At 31.9% G+C, this 13736-nt stretch overlaps 1 protein-coding gene across 6 annotated transcripts in view; it reads left to right on the top strand.

Moving 5' to 3' along the window:
- The first annotated feature begins 257 nt into the window (after positions 1–257).
- LOC143240891 (uncharacterized) overlaps positions 258–13736 on the top strand; it is a 56236-nt gene continuing 42757 nt past the window's right edge. The window contains exons 1-2 of one of the 6 annotated variants that reach the window (XM_076484121.1): positions 258–463; positions 4785–4978. In XM_076484121.1, the coding sequence (XP_076340236.1) occupies positions 4795–4978 (184 nt within the window). In that variant the 5' untranslated portion in view covers positions 258–463; positions 4785–4794. Of the gene's footprint in view, positions 464–894; positions 955–4784; positions 4979–13444; positions 13706–13736 lie in introns of those variants that run through there. The other 5 variants (XM_076484122.1, XM_076484127.1, XM_076484123.1 and 2 more) reach the window with 5 other exon arrangements.

Genomic DNA, 13736 nt, shown 5'->3' with positions numbered 1-13736 from the left:
AATTAGCATTTTATGTTTCTATTCACGTATGGAAATAATTTGGTTTCGCAAAAATATAGATAGATATAGGTGATTAAATTACACTTTTGTCAGCGTTTGTGTCCGTGTGTTTTTCTCTTATAACAAAGCTACATTGAGCCATGTGGGTAGTCTACCGAGATGAATCAAACCCCTGATTTTAGGGCTGTAGCTTCGAAAACTTACCGCTAGCCCATAGGGGAACTTTTGATAGTGACTAAGCATTATCTATTTCTAGAAACATGGTGAATCTGCGCTCAGTCAACTAATCAGCAACAACTGACAGCTGCAATAAGGCGGTCGTTGGAACGTTCGAAACACGAAAAGACCAAGCAACTTTAGGAAGAGCAGGATAAAAACAAGATCGTCAAATTTTTGCTTCAAAAGTAGATAATATTTAAACCTCTTGATAACAACTGGATCATCTTATAAGCCGTTGTGTAAGGTAGATCATTTTATTCTTTATTATTGTTGTTGCAGCTCTTTAAATGACTTGAATAATAGTGAAAGAAAATTAATCTTCCTGAAAGATTAATATTATAATTATTAAATATTTTTGAACTAAAAATCCAACATATGATAGTATTTCACATTATTTCTTTCAAGATAGCCAATAAGATATTTCTATAATTTTATGACAGTTCTAACTATGTTAATTTAGCATATTGTTATTATTATTCTGTTAGAAAAATTGGATTAGGCTAGAATGCCATTATTGATATCATACAAAAACAAACGAAAAAGAGAAACGTTTTTGGTTTCTGTAGACTGTGAAATTTTTATATTTACTTGATATTTTTTTGAGATGCGATTTGACCGTATCACGTTTTTTTATCCTTCCTTTTTTGTTTTTATTAACATAAATACACAGGGAGATTTCGAGGTTTGGTGAAATGTCATAAAGTCTGAAACATTCAGGGATGACACTATTTCTGGGTATGTGTTCAGAACTGAGTCACTTCCTTTGTTTAAAAATATCTCATTCCATTCACAGTCGTTCTTGTCTCATTCGCGCAAAACAAGTTCTGTTAAAGTCACAGTGGCGAGGTGGTTCGAGCGCCCAATTGCAATCTGAAGGTCGAGGTTCGAATTCCCTCCTACCAAACATGTTTGCGGTTTCAGCCGTGAGAGTGTTATAATGTGACGATCAATTCTACTATTTCTTGGTAAAAGAGTACTCCAAGAGTTGGCGGTAAATGGTAATAAATAACTGCGTTCTTTCTAGCCTTACACTGCTATATTAAGCAAGGCTGGCGCGTAATCTTTGCGTGAAATTAAACAAACAAACAAAGTCACAATTTTCACCCAAAGTCAAGTTATGGTAATTTATAGAACGTGATAAAAGTTAAGTGCGGGAATACGGAATTATTTTAGTATGTAACTTGTTTTCGAAATAGTAATTAGTAATTTTAGCAATGCTATTCTTATATTTGCGTTCGCAAATCTTATTAATATGAGATTTGTTTCCTTTTTGATCATCGAAAATAATAAAGTACTGTAACTGAGATAAATTAAACACCCCTCCTAATAATCATAGTTAAAAAGTGAGATTATTTAGTATTTCGCTGTTTTAAACATCTGAAATGCGTCTCTTCTTGTATGTTGTTAATATACACGAACATAAAACATGTGTAATAAGTTTTACTTTTAGGCAAAGAATATGTGTAGTGATCAATTACTAAGATTGGAAAGTTTTATTAGCCAATTATTCTTATAAACGTAAGTTACATAGAGCATACATTTGCTTATTGTTTTTTTAAAGAGCAATTGTCTTTTTTTTTTACGTTTCAGCGGCAAATAGTATTGAAATAGAGTCTATGATCTGTTAGATTATACAGAAAGCTCGTGAATTTAATTAACTACCTTTTGATTTAGCTACTATTATAAAACTTAAATGAATTATGTTTTAGAAAATATAAACATGTAGCATAAATCACAGTGGGATAACCATACTAATTCCTATCATTGTGCATTCAGATAAATACAGCGCATGTCAAAATTATCAATGGCTTGATAATGGAAAACAGAGATAGTTAGTATGTAGTATATATATATATAAAAACTGTTTAACACAACTGTAGTTTAATGAGGTATTGAATTTTCTTTTCTGAAACACAATAATTAAAAGCAAATATAAATAACTAAGAAAAAGTGATAAATAGTTGGAAAATGTTATTTCTGACTGAATACGAAATTCTATATAAAGCAAAGCCTTAAAGAAAATTAAAAATAAATGCTGAAATGTATTCCTAAAACAAAATAGAAACATAGTGTAAAAGTAAATATCCCATTAACACTAATACAATTGTTTACCAAACTTATCTTTAGCGCCAGATTCTATGATTATACGATTTATATAGAAAAACTTATGTTTTCTTTATAGCGCAAAGCTAAACAATAGACTATCTGTGCTCTGTCCACAGCAGGAAATATAACCCTGGATTATTTCGTTGTATGCCTTATATTGTGAATACAGAATTACACACTTCTAGTTAATAATTCCACAGAGATTTTTTTTCTCTGTAAAATAGAAATATATGATGAGGGGTCTGAAAAAATAATCACAGAATCTGTTTCCACTGGTACAGAAAGTCAGTCGAAGAGATACACATCTCAGCATAATGACAAGCTAGCAATAGCAATCCATAAATTATTATGTTAAGTGGATTTATTGAGTAAATTAGTTCCGTTCTCACCAGTTATCATAAAATATGATCAGTAAAAGTATATGGATTACCAAGTAACAACGAATAGATAATGTCGTCTATGAGACCGTCAGTTAATAGTAACCGACACCAACATATTATTCTTTGTGACTAAACCTACCATTATTTTGTTTGTTTGTTTTAATTTCGCCCAAAGCTACACGAGGGCTATCTGCGCTAGCCGTTCCTAATTTAGCAGTGTAAGACTAGAGGGAAGGCAGCTAGTCATCACCACCCACTACCAACTCTTGGGCTACTCTTTTAAGAACGAATAGTGGGATTGACCGTCACATTATAACGCCCCACGGCTTAAAGGACGAGCATGTTTGGTGCGACGGGGATTCGAATCCGCGACTCTCAGACTACGAGTCGAATGCCTTAACCTACTGGCCATCCCACCATTAGTACATCACACGTATATTCGTACTTATGTATGCATTAATTCTGTACTATATGTGAGAATTCACCATTTTCAGCTCGTTTAAACTAAAGTAAAATTGTCTAGATGCTCTCCAGTGGCACAACAATACCTCTGCAGATTTACAACGTTAGAAACTGGGTTTTGATACCAGTGATGTGCAGAGCATAGATGGCACATTGTGTAGATTTGTGCTTAACTTGAAAATAATAACTTAAAATAATGCTTTAGTAAAATGAGTAGCTAAAGATTTGTGAGCGCACAAATCATAAAATATTTCAGCTGCAACGCAAGTGCTTAACGTTTTATAAACACCCAATAGGTCATACACGTGCCAAAGATGACAACTCATTTTTGTCGCATATAGACGTATCGTACCTATATTTCTGTGAAAAAACAGATAAGTTTTAATGTCAGTACAACGATAAAATACAGAAAAACGTGGCATAACATAAGGTATTTCAGTTATTGTAAGACAAAAGTAAAAAGATTATATTAAATACGCATATTAATTACTGATCTCGTAGGTAACTCGCTTTGGTTATGAATTAATATTATCAAACACACTTCTTTTTGGTTTAACTAAGCATTAGAGAATCCCATACTAAACTGTTATAACACAAGTAAAAAAATGTGGATGTAGTAACGTTTAGATAATTCTTTTGAAATTAAATATACTTCAGACTCCTCTTAAATGATAAGAATAGGGGAAGTACGCGTAATTTTGAGATTGAGTAAGGCTGAAGCTTTGAAATAGCTTTCAGTTAAATGATTTGTTTGTCAGTTTATTGTTAAGTACAAAGCTACACAATAGGTTATCTGTACTGTACCCTCCGTCGGTATAAAAACCCTATTTTTAGCATTATAATTCTTTAGGTTTATCACATATCCATTTAGTGGGTGAGTTAAAGCAACTTTAGTAATTATTCCTTTCCAGCTTTAATTTAACGTTCACTAGTTGATCTGTGAACGGTTATTAGAAATGCAATGTTTAGGTGTTTTAATGATATACAATACATTGTTAAATTAAACGTGTAATAAGTTAATTAGTTACGTCAACTTTTCTATAAAATCAAAAGTCTTAATAGAAGGATGTTTCATATCAAATAGTAAACTTATTAAAATCAACAAGATGCAATTCAAATATAAGTATTTAATGACATAAGAATTAAAAACTGGTTATTTGTTATTTTGAATTTCGCACAAAGCTACTCGAGGGCTAACTGCCTTAACTGTCTATAATTTAGTAGTGTAAGACTAGAGGGAAGGCAGCTCGTCATCACCACACACCGCCAACTCTTGGACTACTCTTTTACCAACGAACAGTGTGAGTGACCGTCACATTATAACGTCCCAACGGCTGAAAGGGCGAGCATGTTTAGTGAGACCGGAATTCGAACCCGCGAGAATTACAAATTACATGCGACAAATAGTTTCTCGTTGTATTAATTATTACTTGTATTTATTAAAACTATAAGATATTAAACTTAACCAACTACACAGGAATTAAATTTAAAACATTTATTGCAGTTTTTATTTTTTACTTTTCATGAATTGTCTTCTTGTACTAAAAATCTTGATTTATTTTAACTGCAGGCTTGGTTGAGTTGAAAAGACAAAATAATAACTTTAATCTTAATCAGATTTTCCAAGATGTCTTCACATTCTGAACATTTTTACCAACATTGTGAAAAGCGTGTGCACATACCACCAGGCTTAAAAAAACTATTAGAGGATTTAACATGTGAACTGTTACGCCATCAACCGGATGATCTTCACAGTTTCGCAGCTGCCCATTTTGATAAACTCTTAAAGAAGAGAATGGAGGATGTCTTATGTAAGTTATTTTCAGTTTGATATTTTTGTTTAACGTTTTAAAACCCTGGGAAATATAGTTATATGTTATTTTTATTGTTCGTGTAATTTGGAAGAAATAAACTTAATTTAAAACTTCTGAATGACAGAAAATACAAACTCCGTACATAAATACAATAGCATTATTTGTTTGAAGTTAAGCACAAAATACTACGATGGGCTGTCTGTGCTCTGCCCACCAAGTGTATCCAAGTGGGGATTCTGGCGTTGTGAGTCCACAGACATACCGCTGTCCTACTGGGGCACGTAGAATAGCAAATAATTATGTTAAAATCGTCGTAAAGAAAATCATGGGCCAACGATTAGTGCTAAACGATCTAGAAAAATCTGTTAAGCCTAAATATTCGAAAGAAAACTAAAAGATTTAACAAAATACAATATTTTTTTGAACAATATTATGAGATAGAAATGTAAACAAGCTTACAATTCTTATATGACTTCACGACATTTTAAGAAATCGTATTTAAAATTTAGCAAAAACAACCACTCCTGTTGGCTTTAACAGAACATAGAATGTGGACATGATATTCACAGTGGTAGTTATTAAGCAAACATTGAGTTTTACAGCATTTCAGGTTTTCTAGCTTATATTTACTTAACGAAAAACGCTTGTACTGTCTGAAATAGAGGGCTGGAGCCACTGATTCACATGAACATGTTCTGAAGAAATACTGAAACAGAAATCACACTGAAGTGATGGATATGTGGGAAGGCACATTCTTATACAAAATAAATAAACCACGATTGTTGTAAAATGTTGGAGCCCTTAAGATAAGTAAGAAAAAAAAGTTTTTAGCTTTTTCTTTTTTTGTCCTTTTTACAATAGCTTTCATAAACAAACACGGCCGAATTAACTATTGCGCATTCAGTGTACTTACACAGGGCTAACAAAACTTTCTCGGCCTACTTATTAATTCGACGGGATTAGGTACAAGGATTTATTTGATTCATGATATCTGACATTAAATAATTTAAGTAATAACACAAAATTTTGGCATTATCAGTGGTGCCTGTGTGTTTTCTTCTAAGAAATATTTAAGTCTTTAATAATAATAATATTGATGAAAATGTATCATAAAGATAGCTTTTAGAAAACATTTTTACTTGAAGTGGGTTTCTCGTCATCATGAATAATGTAGGTAGCTGTTTTAATACCTACAGGCTGTAGGAAAGAGAAGTAGATTTTTCATAACGAACAAAGCCCTCTAGATCTCTTAACGTAGCATTGAAATTAAGAACAAAATTAATGATTTGTAGTTCTCCATATTGAAGTATTATAATTTATAGAAAAATCTATTATTTTCAACCAATAAGTTTAATAAGAAAATCCCTAAATAAAAATTAACAGCAGCTTACTTAAAAATGACTATGTTTTCAAGACCGTTTGTTCTCCATGCGTCGTCTCTGCATGACCGAAGATAAAACAAATTATATCATTTACAAGATATTTAAAGATTTTCTTGGGGTTAATACTCTGATTTTGATTATTTTCTCTTGACTAACAAGTTTGTTTTTGTTACTAGAATATTATTAAGTGCAATATCTATTCTCTAGCCAAGTGGGTTAAGACGGTCGATTCGTAATCTAAGGGTCGCGGTTTCGAATCCCGGTCGCACCAAACATGCTCGCCCTTTTAGCCGTGGAGGCGTTATAATGTGATAGTAAATTCCATTATTCGTTCATAAAAGAATAGCCCAAGAGTTGGCGGTGGTTGGTGATGACTGGCTGCCTTCCTTCTAGTCTTACATCACTAAATTAGGGACGGCTAGCGCATATAACTACGACACGTACATAGGGAATACAATATTAAGAAATAAACAAGTGATTTGCAGTACGTCGTTCTTTGTGTTTTCCTACAAGTACTCGTGTTTGAAACCATTTCAAACATGAATAAACTTAAGATCTCCATAAATATACCTCTCGTACGAAACGAATTTGTACATTTGCGAGACTAATTATGTTATAAAAGAAACAGTGCAAATGACACAAATAATAAATGATATACCCATGCCTCCTCATTATTCACAGAGGCCTCACTGTACAAGTCAAGCTCATCTATACAATTACTTCTATAGCTCTTGATAAATCACATGGTTAGCACAATCACCTATAGTACCTGGGCATGATCATCAAGCTTATTCCACAAACTTTTGCGAATGGCAAATCAAGAATTAAAAGCAGGGCAAGAAACACAAAATCCAATCTCATATATTGGCTTGGCAATCTTGAAAGCTTAATCTTAGACCCTCATTCATGCCTGAGTGATTTTTTTGGTGGCTATTATCGGCCATCTTGCCATTCTGTTGGTAGGGAGCTATGCCGTATAAAACAGAACGCTCCCAGCTCACCCCAAGCCAGCTTTCCAAGTTTAAACTTACTGTTTCCATGACTGTGAAAAGAGCTGTATATACACACATACAAACAAAGTTAAGCACTGAATCTGTGCAGGATGATGTAAGGTAATTGAAAGGGGAGAACCTCACAACTCAATCATGTCAAACATAGTTATTGAAACTCCCTCATTAAAAAGCTAACAGAGGGCTGCTGAATAAACCTGTGAAGCACCATATGGACCACTTCTTTTTTTTACTAAGAAAGACTTTTGTGTGATGTTACAGTTTAAATTATCTGCGTAATTTTAGACACTAAAGCACAAGAAAAGTAACGTAATTTGCAACTGTTGTAAATGTACAAATTCTTCTTCTGACTGGTCTCCGAAATTACTGAAAGCTCCAAAGTTTAGACAGAAATGTTGATCATGGCTCCACTGACATGATTATAGTCAGAAAAACACATAATTTTTAAGGCTCAGTTGTTAAGAATGCATCATCGCTGTGAAAGAGAGTTAATTTCGAAAATGTTTTAAATGAGAGTGAAGGAGCCAGTTATGATTATACAGGTCACTGGATTCAAAATAGTTCATATCCTGTTGTTCAGCATATTGACAAACAGGGAATAGAAATAAGGTGTAATTGCAACAGTTCTGGTTAGCTTTAACTACTGAATATAGGTTGAGTCTAACGTGATACTTTGATAAGTACATTCTTAATCAGTTTTACTTTACCTCAGTCACTCGAAGTAAAAGTGAAGTGCTCTTTGGTAAGTGCTCTATTGGTCTTTCACGCAAGCGGAAAATGCGACTATCAACAGGTTCTAAGAAACAAACAAGAATTAGGAAATTTGAATAAAAAATAAGTTAGCTGATTTTAAAGGTAAATTTACATACTGCCCACATTGTACAGTTCTACCTGGTTATAAAATAGTCAAATCGCCACCGTGTTTGAATTACCATATCTATGATGTTTGTTTTGTTGGTTGAAAGGTTTCGTAGTTTTAAAATTACTCTTCAGCCATCATAGTTAAAAAGAAAATTCATGATATATGAAAGTTTTAATAATCCTTCACAAAACTCTTTGAATCGAAACTTATAAACACTAATAAATATTATTAATGATATCGTAATAATTGTATTATACATTGTAAGTTAAAAATAATTTAAGTTTAAGCTTCCTAATGAGATACATTTCTTTAATTTCTTTGAAGAATTACATATTTGGGTTGTAGTTGAAGCTAAGATCCAGGATTCGATTCCCCATAGAGGATAAACTGAAGATATCTTATAGTGTAACTTTCTTTTAAAACGAACAAAGAAACACTTTGAGATAATTTAAAAATACCAAACAAAGTTACTACTGGAAGTCAGGCAGTATAATTCAGTTGTATTTTGTTCATATTTAAAATTTTTTTAATCAACTAGATTTGCAAATTTCGAAATTAAAACTATTTGGCGCTAACTATTTCTGGCATCGGTGTCTTTCAAAATGTCTTGTTAATTCATGTACCAAATGTTATAGCTCTCTGTCAATTAGTTTTCAATTGTCACTGTTAAAATAGACCTACTGAAGTTATAGTATTAAATATTTTAGATGTTTCCTAGTTGTTTGGCATTTCCATCAGAAGATGAAAAACAAAAAAAAAACTTTGCAAGAAAATTGTAAGAATTCGTGACTACGAGAAACCCACTTGAAGTAAAAATATATATCTCAGGACGGCTGGTATGGGTATTAACACTTTCATTAATAAAGCAGAGAACAACGTTTCGACCTGCTTAGGTCAACTTCAGGTCAACACGTTGTTCCCTGCTTTATTAGTGAAAGTGTTAAACGTCTTACAATTGTTTCTTTTTATATTTAAAGTAACAAATAATGTTTTTCCATTATATCTTAATTCTAAAATGGTCGTGAGATCTTATAAAATATTAGTCTTGAATTGTAGAAAATAATTCAGTATGATTTTAAAATAAAATGAATAAAACTGCTGTTATGGTTATTTAAACAAACCAATATCTTATCTAAGATCAAGAATAATAAACATTTTTTCGTACAATTTTCAGTTTAGTGGCATTTAGTATTTAAAAAATAATTCATGGGTGGCATGTTTTGTAATTCAAAAAATTAACTTTAATATGTACTCATAAGTGGGAATATATTTAAGTCTAATATCATCAGGACTCCACTTTAAGTAAGTGAACAAACCGGTAAATGTAGAAAATGTCACGAGATAAACAGCTGTACTTTTACAAACATTTCCTATTTTTAGAATGTTATGTCTGTGAGAGGATGACTGGTTTCACTTAGTGTTCTTTGTGATCCGTATTCTAGAGAAGTTTTCTAAATATGTCGCAAGAATTTACGAACTTACCAGTATGACGCATAGCACAGAAGAGGTTTATTTAATTTATATTTGAAGTTTTTATTTGAAATACGTTGATTTTAAAGTTTTTGCTTATTTGCTGTTGTAGCCAGTGGTCGTTTTGTCATGACATTGTCGACATCAGCCTAATTAAAAATACTTGCTTACATAGCATTAACTCTAACAATATACACATGCAATGAATTGTGTATTATAGTACATAGATTAACATTATTCGTGGTTCGTACGGATCCAGGTCTAGTTTTCTAGGACCATCTTTTAGAATAAAAAAGTAGAACGTTAGATTGAAAAAATTGGCTTTTATCTTTATATGTTTTTATCAAAGTGTGTGTTATATATAAATTAAGTGCAAGCACACAAACTGCATGTGAAGATAATTAATATAAATTAAATTATTTTGATACATTTTATAAAGTTCAAGTAATAAATAGTTATTCAAATGTATTTTTTGAAAAATAAAACAAAGTTATCATTGAAGTTACATCATTTTTGTTTAAGTGCTTAGAGGAATTATAACATGTTGAGAAATATTCAAATATAACTTTAGGAAAGTTTGATATGTTTGAGGCTTATGCTTTCATGGCAAGAATACTTGATGTACAATGGACTATTTGAAAATGTCTCAATTTTGTGTAAGTTTTCATACTTAAAGTTTTATTTTACCTAGATTGTCGAAATGCAAAGTTATTACCTGAGTTTACAATTTGAGTTTAAATATATTTCATGTGCATATAACCATACTCAATGTTTATTCTAAACTGCGCGTTATTAACCGCATATTAAGCAAAAAATGAATTGTTTCACACGCATTTGTTTGTTATCATTCACATTAACTGTAAAAATAGAATTTTCGAACTGGAATTATGTCATCATAAAAGGAAGCATATACAACTGTTGATTCAACCAGATAAACCTGCCCACAGGAAATGGTGTTATTAACCATATGGTTTCTCCAAAATAATTCGACAGTGCAATCTATTCACGAATATTAAATATGTATCTCTAAGTTATCCCTTTAACATATATGTAAATTAGTTGGTTAAAAAATTATTACACTAACAAACTAACTACTTTGCTTAAATTCGTATAAAATTCATTCCTTCTTACCCAGTGGCTCAGCATTGTGGTTTACAATATAAGACATATGACGTACAATTCCCTCGATGGACACAGCAAAAATAGCTCATGTGGAGTTTTCGGTAAAAAAGAAACAAACACGCTATTGTTTTCACTTCAATATTCTTTTTATTGTTGTAATTTCAAACTAAATTAAAGATGAAACATATCAGAAGTGTTTTTTGTTCAAAGGTTAACATAAAATTAATTGTAAACCTAATACTGACATGGATATGTTAATGCTTTTCGGAAATGGTACGTATGATTAATCACTTTTATGTTGTACAATAATTACACTTTAACATCTACTGTTTTTTATTGGCTGATTCTGATAACATTTACCGCATCACGTACACGTGCAGACGACGAAGATAATGCTGTGATCTGTGTAACAGACGATATTCGTTTTGGTTGAATATATTTTTTCGTTAACTGTTTCTGATCTGTTATTCTGGCAGTTTGTAATTTAGAAGAGATACGTATCTCCGCCAGCACCCGTAAAAGGATTACTGTAAAAGCTACTCTGTGTTGATTAAAAGAAAAAGAAAATACATACTCCTCGCATCCTCACTTATACGATACATTAACCTCCAGCGCAAACTATGATTTTTGGCTATAGAACAAAATATGTGATAAATTTAGATATCTTTAGTTGGATTATACTGTTGAACTAATACCAAATATTTGAAACTTATCTTCACATAAAATGGATTCACATGTGTTGTTTTTTTGCATTCAGACTGGCAACACTATGCTTTTAATATATAGTGCTCTGAAGTCTGATAGATATATCGCTTTTATGTATTTTGATTTACTTATAGAGTGATAAAGTGCTTTAACATAAGAAAGTGCTTCTCCTTTCTTTCTTTCTTTCTTCTTTCTTTTAAGGATGTTCTGCTGTCACCATTTTATTCGAGTAATCGCTTGCTTAGTGAACTGACTAGCCAGGTTATCCATTGCGGAGAAACTATGCCATGATTGCGTCATGATGAGGTCAGGCACGTGTTGTTTCTCGCAATGCGCAAACTATAAATACTTCAGTCTCCATTATTACATAATGAGGATTAGGACGTTTTTGTGTCTGGCTGGGAATTATCGAATTTCTGTAACTTGTAAACGAATTATAAGAAATTGACAAAAAAGCAAAACAAATTATTGATATAAGAATGAGATACATGTTTTTCGTTGTCTTGATAAAAATAAAACTGACCAATAAAAATATGTGTTTATATTAAAAAAATGATAAAAATGTTTTCATTGAATATAGTTACAGAATTAAAAATTTTAAAATTCTACCTCTTCATGCGTGACAGTAAAAATTGATTAGTATAATGTGTTATTTTATTAAAAGCATGATATTAGTATTAAGGCTAACATATTTTAACGCTACGTAATTTATCCAGTTATTTAATGATTTTCAAAAGGAAGAGTATACAGTATTTCAACCGTACTGTGTCCACCACATCCATCGCCAACGTCGTGTTTCGCTCAGTGCAGAGCTCATTTGGCCGATTGGGAAAAAAAAAACACAGGATTGGACTAAACACTATTTAAATGAGCCATTTGTTACAGCAAATGACTCATTTAAATAGAACTTCATCAATAGTACTGCTATGTTTATTATGTCCCAGACAGCCTGATGAGCTATTTTTTAAGCTAAACGCGTTGTCCATAATGGATATGGCAGATACAGCGTGGCTAAAATACTATTATATTCCCATTCTTGAAAACCATTAAGTGACTGGAAAATGTATGTCGTGTTAAAAATATAATAGACCTTATAGTAATAGCTCATGGCAAATATAATTAATTATAATCATGTTTCGACACTTTAGAAAAACATTCACACTACCATAATTGCTGTATTAACAATAGGCTTTAACTGACACAAATCAAGCTATCCTCTTCACACAGAAATAATAACATTTGTTTCTCAATCACAAGTAATCAACACAGAGTGTTTTCTGCTTTTCTTACGTGCGTACATGTATTTTGTATCAATTATAATCAAGTTGCCATCCGCTGTACGCCCACATTATGTACATAACATATTTTAATGTAGGTGAAGGAAGTTTCCAGGTAAGTCTTATTATCTGGTCATGCTAGTTAACCCGTATTGAGCTAACTCAAATGTTGTATGTTATGAAAACTGGAAAGAAGTAAATCATTAGAATTTATTAATTATTCGAAATTTTTAATGATTAATTATTGCACTCGTAGTAGTAATGTAAGTTTCAACCAGCTATATTTTTGTTAGCGAAACTCAAAAACTTTCAACAAAATTTTTTCATCTGTTTAAAGCTTATTTTAAAATAATTGCAAAATTTCCGTTTAAAACGCTTATTTTATTATTCTTTGTGATACAGCTGACGATGTATTTTGAACTTCATTACACTATCACGCAGACATCACGTGGATCGACGTCTCCCATGTTTAGGTCCTTTAATATAAAATAAGTATGCATCAAGCATTAATGTCACTTTCGTATCACATTACTTCTCTTTTTTACGTTAAAGAAAAACAGAACAAAACCTTATTGGCTAAGTAAGTATCCTGCCGTCCCTATGTATGATTTAAGTGAAAGGTTTCTTAAGATATCAGGTTTCGTACTCGTACTGTTTCTCCTCAGACGCGCATCTAGTACGATTATCATCCTTCTAGATCATTGGCAAAGGGTGACTCAGTAAAGTTCGACCAAAGCGCCACTTGCGGTGATTTTTTGGCATGCTCTAACTAAACAGCACGCAGAATAAGATACTACACGAAGAATCGCGGTTCTTCTCTTACATTTCACATTTTTAAAAAACAATGGGTGGTTTTTTATCCAAGTTTCGTTGGAAAAAACAGGAGTGTACTGAAGGTAAGTCTTCGCAAATGTTACATACTTATCG

Source organism: Tachypleus tridentatus, chromosome 13, assembly GCF_004210375.1.
Source record: "Tachypleus tridentatus isolate NWPU-2018 chromosome 13, ASM421037v1, whole genome shotgun sequence".
Classification (NCBI taxonomy): Eukaryota; Metazoa; Arthropoda; class Merostomata; order Xiphosura; family Limulidae; genus Tachypleus; species Tachypleus tridentatus.
The sequence above is the reverse complement of the archived record's forward strand: the minus strand, read 5'-3'. Positions and strand labels throughout refer to the sequence as shown.